At 44.1% G+C, this 13,032-nt stretch overlaps 1 protein-coding gene across 3 annotated transcripts in view; it reads left to right on the top strand.

Annotated features, from left to right (window-relative positions):
- Nucleotides 1-12,340, top strand: part of ARK2N (arkadia (RNF111) N-terminal like PKA signaling regulator 2N) — a 76,670-nt gene extending 64,330 nt beyond the window's left edge. For all 3 annotated transcript variants that reach the window (XM_075533253.1, XM_075533255.1, XM_075533254.1), the window contains 2 exons: nucleotides 2,389-2,515; nucleotides 9,335-12,340. In XM_075533253.1, the coding sequence (XP_075389368.1) occupies nucleotides 2,389-2,515; nucleotides 9,335-9,524 (317 nt within the window). In that variant the 3' untranslated portion in view covers nucleotides 9,525-12,340. The remainder of the gene's footprint in view (nucleotides 1-2,388; nucleotides 2,516-9,334) is intronic.
- Nucleotides 12,341-13,032: the final 692 nt, after the last annotated feature.

Here is a 13,032-nt window from a genome sequence, read left to right as displayed (position 1 = left end):
TGTTCTGAGGCAGATCTTGAGATGTGTTCCAGCTGACTGATAACCTGTACTGCACCTCTTACCTAATCGGTGTGGCAGAAATGTGGCAGAACTCTTACACCATTCGTATTTAGTCCCTCTAGCACTTACCTCATTTCTCTTCTCTTACTTTGTACGGATTTAAATTATTTATGTATTTTCTTGTTGCTGAGAATATACCAAGTAAAACTGTACCACCTCATTGGATTCTACATGCACGATTCCATGACTCTGATTATATCCTTCAAGTTGTACAACCACTCTTACCCAAGTTGTGTGTGCCTCTCCCTATGGCGCCCCACCCAATTAAAACATCTGTTCCCTGGGATTGCAATCTAACCTTCCTAGTAGCTGTTGGCACTGATTATTTAAGGGACCCTGGTGGTGTATTGGTTACATGTGAGGCTGCTAACAGCCAGGTCAGCAGTTTGAAACTACCCGCTGCTCTGTGGGAGAAAGATGGGCTTTCTACTTCCATAAAGAGAGAGTCTTAGAAGCTCACCGAGGCACTTAGGCCTTGTCCTCTAGGGTTGCTATGAGTTGGCATTGGCTTAGTGGCAGTGGGTTTCGTTTTTTTTAGTTTATTGTCAGTTTGATATCAGATATAGCTAGATCTTAAAAGAGCATAATGTTCAAGGCAGACATTTTTAAAATTAGATAAGCTAAGCAGTAGTTTGGGGACTTGTCCAGCCTCGGTGGTTTCAGAAATGTGAGTCCATAAGATTTTGTCATTCTGTTTTGTATTTCCTCCCTTTTCAATTGAAATTCTTTTATAGAAACCATTGGTCAAAATGTTCTGTGAGGATAGGCCCCCAGCATGCCTGTGGACTCTGGCCCACGAGGAGCTCTGTGACAGGGCCACACGCTCCCTTGCCTTCTCGTAGTCCTGGTCCTTCTTCCCCTTGGTGCCAGCGAAGAGGGACCAGCGATGGTGCCTTTTAATAGTTCTCCTTTCTCACATGGAGCATTTTCAGTTGAAGGAAAAAACTGAAAATCAACAGTAAAGATTTGTGGACATGATTTCCTTCTCATAACTTTTACCTACAGAGTTTTCTGTGTCGTATGTGTTGTTTTGTGTGTTACACATGCATTTTCCAGGTTTCTGTATGGCCCTGTAGTGACTGTCTTGGGACACTTTCATTAGGCACTGTCTGTAGCTTTCTAAACAGTTGATACTCAAAGCTGGCAGAGACATGAAACTACAGGCTTTCCATTGACGGTGAGCTGTATTGACTTGAGTGAGATAGCCTATATGGAGGATATCCTGTACATAGAGGCAGAGGGGAGTGGGAAGGAGAATTTTATATGTAAAACTTTTTGTTTGCATGAGATTGTCATGAACAATATTTTTTCTTTCTAATACAACTATGGAGAAATAATTTTGTAACAGCTGGCAGTATGTATAAATAGAAATATTCTTTACAGAGTAAACAAAAACATGCATCCATAGCAACTCTCTCTCTCACCAGAGGTACTGTAAAGCTCACCCACTCCCATCATTCCGACATGCTGGAGTTGCTTTCCCAGCCGTGAGCTTTGCTGCTGTACCATCTGCCTTTCTGGAAAGAGAGTTCTGTGAATCTCAACCTTTCTGTGATACTGGAGAATCATCGCATCGGTGCTTTATGAAGACCCTGGTGACGAGGACCTCCCAGGCTCCAGCGTCACCAACCACGATGCTTCCCCAGGGCTGGTGGTGTGCTTTTGTCCAGTGAGCATAGTTGGTGATGTGCAGGCTGGGTTGCGGTTTTTCACAGAGCCCAATCTTGGGATCTGCTTCTGGCCTGCTGTCAGGGGTTGCATGGGTCAGATTTTGCCTAGACTGCATCCTTTTTGGGAAAACAAATATCAAAACATTAATAACACAGCCCAGTGTAAATAAGGTATTAATGATTGCCTCCGTTATAGAGACTTTTGATTTATTAGAGAATGATTATAAACAGAGAACTGGTCGTTGCTCTCTGGGTTGTGTAATGCATGTCATTTTAAAGTAGCCTGGAGTTGAATGCACAAAGGAATTTACACATTAAAAGTATTGTGTTATCACATTTACATTGGCCAAAGCACTCAGAAATTTTTTTTTCTCCTGAGGAATAGGAGTAGACTGGTGAGACGGCTTTGACTTCTTATATTTATGGGTTTCTGTGCTTGACAGATACATGTGTTAGCCATGTACACATATCCTGTTTCATTTACTTAAAGCAGAGAGAACACTGCCCTGGTTATTTGACTTGGGGAGCAATTTCCTAGCAGCACGTTCTCATTGGACTGTTTCTGGGATGAAACCTGTGTGTGTAATACATCAGTGAGTTATTCCCTCTGTCTGTAAGAAGTCAAACCTTGCTCTTGTTTTGTCTCCTTCTCTCTCAGGTCATTTGGATCCAGGCTTCCTAGCACATGACAAAATGTCTGCTGGCAGTGCCCCACTCAATGAAGAAATCAATATTGCCTCCTCAGATAGTGAAGTGGAGATTGTGGGGGTTCAGGAACATGCAAGGTAGGATATGAATTGGAGTGTGTTGATAAGCTAAATAGCAACTGTGTTCTAGCAGAAAAGAAGCGAGAGAGGAACGGTAAGGAGTATGCGTGGCTGGCGTGCAGAGGGGGAGTGAGCCATGCTCCAGCGTACTGTGCTGCCTGATAGGACACGGCGCGGAGCTGAACCAAGGGGCCTTCAGAAAGTTTGTGGAAACAAAACTCCAAGTCCTACAAGAGAGCATCCTCACTGGCCAGATTGACTGGTGGGACCCCATGAGACCATGATCTTTAGTGACCTACAGATCTGGACATGAACGCCACCTCAGGACTCCGCTGTAAGCCAAACACTAGAGAGGCCTGTCAGGTGAGCAGTGACTTAGGAAAGTACCCCAGCCTTAGAATAGTCAACTATGTGAGACCAGAAGAACAGCATTTTCTCAAGTACAAAGTTCAGAAGGGTGTGAGAAAATGAGGTAGAAACACAGGGAAGTTGGGAATTGATGCTGCGTTGTGGGACTTGTAATCAATGACACAAAATAAAATGGCTATGAATTGTGGATTGGAAAACTGATTTCACTCTGTAAATCTCCACCCTCACAATACAAAGTTAAAAAAGTTTGTGGAGAAAGGGAATTAAAATAGTGTAATTTTTTTCTTGAGCTTTTTGAAGCCCTCTCGTGTTGTCTCCTAACAAGACCATCTCACTGCATATGTGCGCTACAGCTGGTGTTTCTCTTCTTCCTCAGGAAATGTCTAGGCAGCTTGATAGAATGTGCTCTTGTGGCAGAAGTATTACCTGTACGTTCTCCTCCGTTCATATGTCATGCCTTTCACTGTACCTGGAGCAAACTTCTAGGGATGTGCTTCTGACTTGAGACCACTTCCTTTTCCCAGGGGCTCCTCTCCTTGTCTTTCATTAAAAGTAAACTTAAAAGTCTTTGTGATCTGCAATAAAACTAGTCATGTGACATAGGGACATTTCAGGATTCAATCAGAGTTTTCTACTCCCATAAAGAGTTCGTCTTGGAAACTCCTAGGGGCAGTTCTGTCCTGTCTCATAGAGTCACTAGGAGTCTGCATTGACATGATGTCATGAATTTGTGTTTGAGAGGATGTAGAAAGGCCACGAGATACCAAATTAGTAGATAATATCATGTGGATTAGGAGTCGACTACTAATCACAAGGTTCGTGGTTCAGACCCACTAACTTCTCTGGGAGGAAAATGAGGCTAGCTGTACCTATAAGGATTTTCAGTTTCAGAAACCACGTTCACTGTGAGTTTGAATGGATTCAATGGCAGTGGATATTTTGGCGACAATTTGACTATCAAACCCATTGCCATCCAGTGGATTCTAAATGTGTGACAGAGTAGAACCGCTTCATAGGGTTTTCTTCGCTGGGATTGTAACAGTAGCAGATTGCAGGTCTTCCCTGGTACCACTTGGGGAGTCCAAGTCGCCCAGCGTTAGGTTAGTTGAACACAAGCCATTTGTAGCCCCGTGGAGACCTTTCTTAGAATTAAATCTAGTCTGTTACCTGAATCATGAACTAAGAATATCTTTAGGACAGGTGAAAATGTCATGAAGCTCAAATTTCAGCATTCATAAATAAAATTTCATTGGGATGTAGTCATGCTCATTCATTTACGTATTGTCTATGGCTCCTTTTGTATTCCATGGCCAGACTGTGCCTACAAAGCATAAAGTACTTACTTTCTCGTCCTCCGAAGAAAACACTCACTGATCCCTTTACGATACGCTCATAAAAAATGATTGAGGTTCTCTCCGAGTCATTCCTAGGGTCATTAATACAGCCAAACCCAACCCATCCCTCGGCCATCATACCACTTCCAGCGTAGAGCCACAGTGCAGTGCGTTTCTGTGATGTCCACTCTTACAGGATAGATGGCCACGTACAAAAGACAGTGCTGAGTCCACAGCGCCACCAGGCTCCTTATGTATCACATGCACACATACTAGACAAGAATTTAGGTTTTTAACCTTTGTACTTGATATACAAAACAGCTTTTCTCCCGTGCTAAAAGATCTAAGTTATGATTTATTCTAAATTAGTGGTTTTCAACCTTCTTAATGCTGTGGCCCTTTAATACAGTTCCTCATGTTGTGGTGACCCCCCCAACCATCAAATTATTTTCGTTGCTACATCATAACTGTAATTTTGCTACTGGTATGAATCAGGCGACCCCTGTGAAAGGGTCATTCAACCCCCCAAAGGTTTGCGACCCACAGGTTGAGAAATGCTGTTTTAATTTGATGTATATGTTATAGATTGACTTGTACCCCCCAAAATCTGTATTATACATTCTAACTTTTCTGCCTGTGAACACAATCCCATTGGGGAATGCGTTGCCTTTGGGATAGGATCAGGAGGGTGTAGCGGTCTCTTTTAAGATGTGCAGGAGATTAAACCAGCCAGGAGAGACAGCAGAGACACACAGCAACTTACTTTTTTTTTTTTCTGACAACATTTCTGAGAACATTTTTCAGTTAAACAATTGGCATTTTAAGGACATAGTATATACTCAATAGTTTTAAGACCAAAAACCTTCTTTTCCCCTCTTGGGCCCTATTGCAGTGGCGTATCCCAGCACCGCACCCCTCGCCTGCAGTTAGGCTGTCGTGCGCCTGCAGAGCCCTGTCTTTCTTCTCGCCTTTGTTTCCATCCTTTTTCAGTGGTTACGTCCCCTTTTTCTGGTGGGAAATCGTTTTCCTTTTTCTATCTTAATGAGAAACATTTTGCCATCTGTTCTCTTCTGACTTCTCAGTCCTAATGAACAGGTAGAACTCTTCTGCTGCTTTCTTCCTGTACTTCAAACTATGTCTGCTGTTGTTGTGTTTGGGCTCCTCTAGACTGGACTAGAAAGTGCCCTGGTGGTGTTGGGTTAGGTGTTGGGTTGCTAACCGCAAGGCTGGTCTAGAAATCTCATCGAGGGAGCCACCCTCTTTCTGCCTCCTGTCTTCAAGTTGTCTTCATCACAAAAATCTGTAACTTCCTTTTTATAAACCAGTAGTTTGGGTATTAATAGATCAAGCTGTTAAAATCATCATTGTATTTCTCTTAAAACGTAAAAATTAAACTCCAAGGCTGCCTCCTTCTGAAGCATAAAGCTGTGTTTTATCCCGTTCAGTTGACTTGCATACCTCAGTGGTGGTGACTCCTGCCCATCCAGCGGGGGCCAAACTGGGGCCCGAGGGCCGCATGCAGCCCCTGAGGTAACTTTTTTGTGGCCCGCGATGCTCTGAAATAAAATGAAAATAGAAAAATTTGTTATGGAGACAATAGCGGTTAGGGGAGATCGAGGCAATACTTTACACAGAATTCCCGCGCATACACATGTGTTTTTTATTAGTTACTTTGTTCTATTATCTGGCCACAACATAAGAGGTCAGTGAAAACTAGTAGGAGGAAGGCGCTGGCAAATTTCGAGTAAAGAATAATTTTAGTCTTATAAATACATTAAATAAAATAAATGTTCAAATAAAAGCATATATATATAGTGTTTTAATTATCCTATCTATATTCCTGAATCCCCACTTCGAAATATAAATTCAACAAAATTTGTAAACGTGATGTGGCCGCGTGAGTGTTGCCTGTTGCACCAAATGGCTCACTTTTTAACTGAGTGAGACACCCTGCCGTACAGGGACCTGCAGACATCAAAGATGGAAACCCCAGTGAGTCTCAAGGGTGTCTTTTCTATTGGCCTTTAGGTCTCCTGATGTCCAGTCTGTCTTTCTGGCGTGTGCTTCAGCAGCTTCTCTAGAAGTAGCCAGATAGCCCCTGCTGCGTTGAAATGACCAAGGTTGACTGTGGATCTCATCAGAAATTTACTTCGTTTACAGGTCTAGCGTTGCAGTTATGAAGCGTTGATGGGCTTCTGGCCGGGTTATCGCTTGGAAGATGGTTTTAGGTTTTGGTCCACACCTTTGGCTCTGATGATTTGTTGCACGCCTAGATGTTTCGTTTGCATTTTGTTGCTCCGCTGCCTGCCTTCCAGCTATTTAGCTACTTAACCACCATGTTGTGGGCTTTTTTAATGTTAAAAATTCAGACTTGGTCCTTGTGTTGTTCCTTTGGGGATTGTGGTTCTAATCTGTATTGAGTGACATTTTTTTCCTTTTGGAAGTGTTTGACCTTTTCACTCAGTAATTCTATTTTTTCCTTCTGGATAAGCAGTTGCTTTTTCCTCTTTCTTGCACATTAATATCCTCCCATGTTCAGCTTTGTGTTTACTTTCGAGCTGCAGTTCATGTCAGCACAGACTAGGAAGCATGCTTTCTGAACCAATGGTCAAACGTCTCTTCTTCGGCTTCCTTGTGTTGCTGTGGTTGCTTCCTGGTGTTGCCTCAGTGTTACCATTTCAGAAGATCCTTTGTGGACAGTCTACTTCACAGTAATGCAGAGACTCTGCCCCCAGCTTCTGTAATTCTTCTGTGTCCGCTTAGTTTGACCAGAAGTTTTTGCTTATGAGTCCCATGCCAGCATTTTCTTTACCCATGCTCCTTGTTCCTTTTCTTCTCCTACGGGCCTCCTTGGTCATTGTCCTGGGAAGATGAAGACACAGGGCATGATTTGTCTGTGATGGACTGAGCTGAAAACAGTGCTATTCTCTCAAGTGTTGGGGAATAACCAGACCCGTGGCCTTGTTTCCCTGTGGCTGATTGGGCCCATGGTGGTAGGTTCATCCCACAGTGGAAGGAAGAACTGACGCATTTACGACTAAATCACATTTGCTTTGCAAACCTTAGGCATCACAGATAAAAGCAAACCAGGTCAAAACCATAAACGTTCGCGTCATCTTTAGCTCGGAAAAATAAGTCAGAATGTTATCTAAGAGGTCTCCTTCTGACTCTGTAAATGAGAACAAAACTGATGAATTTTTAATGTTGTTTTCCTACAAGAGTAAGTTAACTGTATCCAAAGCTGACCATCAGTGAATTGTTTGAGCCCCATTTACTTAATTTCAGTGTTTGGAGAGTAAGGGAATATTAAAACTTCGTGCTTGTTAAGCAGCCCTGGTAGCATAGTGGTCACTCACTGGGGTGTTAACCTGCAAGGTCAGCAGTTAGAAAACTACCAGCCACTCCTTATGAAAAGAGAAGGCTTTCTATTCTTCTAGAGCAGCGGTTCTCAACCTTCCTAATGCTGGGACTCTTTCAGACAGTTCCTTATGTGGTGGTGACCCCAACCATAGCATTATTTTCATTGCTACTTCATCACTGTCATTTTGCTACTGTTATAAATCAGGTGACCCCAGTGAAAGGGTCTTAACACCCCCAAAGGGGTTGGGACTCACAGGTTGAGAACCACTGTTCTAAAGAGTTACAGTCTCTGAGCCTGGGCGCCAGCACCGTGGCAATGAGTTGAGTGGGGTGCACCCGATAGATGACAGTTATTACTGATGTTGCTGCAAGGTCACCTATGCAGCAGTGTTTAGCTCTGTGCCCCTCCCAGCACCTTTCTTTGCCTGGATCACTTCCCGTGTCTTGCTGTTCCCTTCACCTGAGTTAACACTTACCTACCGCTGAGTGATTTGTCCTCCCTTCCCCTTCCACCCCTGCAATCCTTCAAAGAGCGTTTATGTGCGCACACTTTTTCTAGACGTTTTCATAGTAGTGGTCACTATGGACCGTGGGAACTTCGGCCTCCGTGACCCAAAACAGAAAGTCTTATTCTGCACCCCTCCGCCCCCTAGAGCACTGTTCACCCAAATCTTCAGCAGGAGTCAGTGTTATTGGAGGTGGTTAGCTACCTACCCATCCATGTCCCCTGCCGTTCCTGACTTCCCTCCTTCCTCTGTTGTTCTTGGTGAGTAAGGGCAATTGTTGGGCCTTGGATGGCCAGGTACAGAACTTAACATAAAAACAAGTGTCATCTGTTTCTCTTATGCTTCAATTACTGGTCGTATTAATTTGTCTCTGGAATTTTATGTTGCCCTGTCTTGAAGATCCCAGGATTTTAATGGAGCCAGAGAAACATCATCTTGGCCATGGTCAGTCAGTGATCGAGCTAGTACCAATTCAGGTGTTTCTTTGCCTTTTGAGTGTTTGCTCTTCCTACTGCTGCACCACAGTGGAATCATCCTTGTAAATGGTTGATTAGTCCAAGGTTTGTGTACCTCCCTAGTGGCGTTGACCTATCTGTTATTTGACTGAAAACTGAGCAGTTCCAACCATGAAGGGAGGAGACCAAGGGCCCTACTCTTGGGGATTCTGTCAGTCTCTGATGACTGAGCTTGGTGTTAAAATGATTTTCCATTGTGTTGCACATTTGTCTCTTACTCTGCATGGGCCCTTTTCACAGCACCCCTTGCAGAGCAGTTGGCAGTGGTAGCAAAGCACCCCGAGTTCTTTGTGAGGGCGATGGAGGCGCATGTGTACATGGTCTGGAGTCCATTAAACTGATGGCTTCTGTGTGTCGTCCTTTTCTTCGCTTTCAGACAGATGACCACTCAAGTTGTGAGACGCCAATTGACACTCACCAAGTAGGATGTAGAACAATGTCTTTGCAGACTATGTGAAGCTAGCTGATCTTGGTCCTGAGCCCTCAGGCCCCATGGCTCATTCATTCTCTGAAGATGTTTGGTTCTGGCTAAGAAGTGTTCATAACTCGCTACCCCACACACCCTGCAGCACGTTCATGGATATGTAGAAACATCCCAGTTCAGGAAGTTTTGGCTGAGACCTTTCACCTGTTTTACATGGTTTGGTCTTTTTTTGGCAGGGAGAGGAGGGAAGGAGTTAATCAATACAACAGAAGCTATGCGTTTCCTGTGAGGGGGACTCACTGTACTCTTGCTGTTGATCTCGATTGCAGGTGTGTGCATCCTCGAGGAGGCGTGATTCAGAGTGTCTCTTCATGGAAGCATGGCCCCGGCACGCAGTACGTCAACACCCGGCAAACACAGTCATGGACTGCCGTGGCTCCCCAGCAGACGTGGTCTTCTCCCACAGAAGTTGTTGACCTGACCTTGGATGAGGATAGCAGGCGTAAATACCTACTGTAATAGGGTGTCACTGTGTCTCCTCTGCACTGTTCCCTCCTCCTCCACCTCTTGTGGCACAGAAGCTTGTTGCACAGCTTCAGCCTCAGAAGCTGTTTGTGGCATTTGTAGAATTGAAACTCATGGAAAATTATGGACCCCCCCCTTTTTTTTTTTGGTAATTAAAAGAAGTCACTTAGGAAAATAACTTATCAACAGAGAAAAGTATTTCTTTCATTATGAAGATGAAAATGATGAGCGTTTATTAGACAATTTATTTTACTTGGTGACTTTTGATCTTAGGAAATTCTACCATTCTTCTAGAATATTTTAATTACCAGGTAAAATGGATTTTGTTTTTTAAATCTTGTATTTATTTTTCTTTGTAACGTGACTAATGTCTAGACTTGACCACTATTAGCTCCTCATCCATTGGCACTCCCATCTTTGGACATTTGAACCAGGGTCTCACTGGCACCTCCTGGGGCATGTAATTTAAAAACGTGTCCTTGAGCATAGAAGACAGAAATAGATCCTTTTAGCTCAAGTCTTCTGTCTTCTTACCTGACTGCTCCTGGTGGATGTCCTACAATACAAATGATTGACATGCCCATTTGTGTTTCTAAATACTAGTGAGGCAACTTTACTTACTAGCAAGGTCTCTTCTTTGCAATAATTTGTAACTCTTTGGACCCTGCCTCCTTGTGGCAGAGGCCTTTCAGAGAGCGACCCACTACCAGGTGTTCTGGGCACTTGACGGGAGCAGGCGAGTACCCTCTGTCATTGCTGCTTTCTCTCTATGGGATGTGTTGCCCACAGGGTACTCCTGAGCCCAAGGTGGCCTCAGGCTTCATCTGGGTATTTTTCTCCTACCTTCCAAAAGTGGGAAGATAAAGAGTATATCATAAGAAGTCCGATGTAAAGCCCATTAATGACACCCTAGGTTTTCCGGTGTCTACGTGTAATAGCAGAGGCCAGTGGGAGCTTCAGGGAATCCAGGAAACGCAGCGTCTGAGCTGTGTGGCATGAGTCATCCGTTCTTCCTACCACACGCTGCTGTGCAGGCAGTTATTTCCAGAGCAATAGCTACGTTAGAACACTATGTCTGTGCACAGGGGGGGTGAAGTCATTGCCCTGCGAGACCGCACCCACTGTCTGTCACAGTGGGTCTCTAGTGTTTTCCCGTTTGATAACGCTTGCCCGTGGCCTCGTTGCACATGTCTTGCTGTCTCTTGCGGATCTCGAGAGCACAAGGACTAGTTTTCACGTGTCATTTGGCGAACACACATTTACCAAGTGCCTGACCTGCTGCAGGCGGCACTCTGGGGGGCCGCCAAGCTGGATGAGACACAGCCTGCGTGCGCGTGCGCCTGGCCTGCCTGCCTGGCCTTTCCCCTGTGAAGACCAGCTGATGCCCGGCCTTCCCTTTGCCGTTCCTTTGTTTCACCCCACTGCATGTGTCTCACTCAGCATGCCGTTTCTGATCTTCTGATAGCATCTGGCCTCTGCGTTCTTCATCAACTTTTCTCATTTCTCCTCCACTTTCCATTCGTGCATCAGGCTTTTTAAAGACCATGGATCTCATGTCCATGAACACCTCATATGTCACTCTTTCACGTGGCCACGATTCTCAACGAAAACCAAAGATCCAGAGGCCAGAATGAAACAAGACCTTCTGCAAATTCACTACTGGTGTGCCCTTGGGCCTTCACATTTTACTTTAGGATTAATTTATTGAATTTTACTGTTAGACTTTGTTGGGTTGTTGTTGGCTTTTTTTTTTTTTTACTTGAATTAAAATGCTAGACCAAGCAGAAATGTACACTTTCTGGTCTGGGTTTTCCAGGAAAATCATTGGGAGGAGAGTAAGGGTAGATGATATGACTTGAAGGTTTTGCAGATTTCGTTTTCCCCCAGTATTGGGCCGAACCCCTCCTACAAAGCTGTTTGTGCGTACCAGTTGCTGTGTCAGCAGTGTATTTCTCCAGCTCCTCACAGCGGACAGACTTCCTGTGGCTCCCAGAGGCCTCCTTTTCTCCAGAGACCCACGTCCGTGGTCGGCCCCGGGGCGCTGCTCTTTTGGTTTCTGCTTTCGCATCAGGCCCCATTTCACTCTCACCTCTCGCTGGCTCGACTGCCTAGTTCGATGACCAGAACACAGAGAGTTAGACATTCACTTGTCAGAGCGGGGAGGAGCGGAGGTTTCAGAACAGCCTGCCAGCTCTTTCCCATCCTGGGTTGGGACTTTCCTGGCCAGCTGCAGAGACGCTCAGGTTCACCACTTCCATGGCTTATGGTTTCTGGAAGTGTCTGCATGGTAAAGTGCTGTGGTAAACAATCCTGCGATGTTTGACGTTTTCTTCTGAAGGGATTGTGGATTTTGGGGTCACATTTTGCATCTGGTATAGCCTAAGTGAGGCTTTCCCCCCAGTGCTGTCATAGGACAGTGTCCATTCTGAGTTTGCTGAGAGGGTGTACTTGGGCCCTAGGTGGGATCATGCCACCGATTTGGTTCCATCTCCGTTCCAGTTGGAACCACAGAGCAGTGACCTAGCAACTGTGTCACACAAGGGCCCTGGTTTGTCACTACTGCTTTCCCATCGCCATCTCCTCACTTCCGAGGGAAGAGGCCAGACTGAGAAAATACCATATTCTTTCACAATCAAGCATTTCACAAGTTCTTCTTTTATTGCCACCAATTGTGAATACGAACCACCTGATTTGCTAAAGTTAGTTAATCGTCGTTACTTTAAGCAGATTAGCATCCTAGGTAACTTCAAAATGAATTTGTTGCCTGCTTTTTATACTGTTTCACAAGGTTTTTGAGAGGAAAAAGAAAACCAAAACCAAGGACACAGTTTTGTCTTTGAGTTTTCCTTTTGTTTGTTTGCTTTTAGGCAAAGAGCCTGCAAACCCTGTTTTCCAGTACGTGTGATGTGACTTCCATGTATATAAAAGTGACGTGCCCTGCCGGCCTCCTCAGATTGTGCACTGTTTGTTTGAAATAACCCTGTATTTTAGTCCATTGCCATTGTATTTTTTCATTTTATTTAAAACACTACGTATTTCTCATTCTTTTAACAACTTTTAAAGGGTAGTGATCTTAAAAGGAAAAAAAATCACTGGATGACTAGGAAATATTTTTGTTGTTTTGTTTTATTTTTTAAAGAATACAAAGGTCCTCTAAGCCTTGTGCTCCTCTGACCGGGAAGAGACATGTCAGCCCTGGTGTGTCAGCAGCCCTCGCTGTGGCCGGAGCGAGGACAAAAGCCTTCCCCAGAAGTAACGTCATGAAATGCGCAGCTTGGGATTTTAACAAGGAAAAAAAAAAAAACCAGTTCTTTGCATTCATTATTTGGATTTCTGTTTCCATTTAGTATTTAATGGTCTTTGGAGAAAAAAAAATAAAAATAAAACAGAGTGTTATATATATATTTTTTGGTGCAAGATAAGAATTTCTGTTTTTGAAATAAGTCTGTAGCATAAAGGTTAAACTATTTTAAGACAAAATAAAATAGAGTGTATTTAACCA

This window comes from Tenrec ecaudatus, chromosome 15 (genome assembly GCF_050624435.1).
Source record: "Tenrec ecaudatus isolate mTenEca1 chromosome 15, mTenEca1.hap1, whole genome shotgun sequence".
NCBI classification, from domain to species: Eukaryota; Metazoa; Chordata; class Mammalia; order Afrosoricida; family Tenrecidae; genus Tenrec; species Tenrec ecaudatus.
Note: the sequence above shows the minus strand (reverse complement) of the source record. Positions and strands in the feature narration are given on the sequence as shown.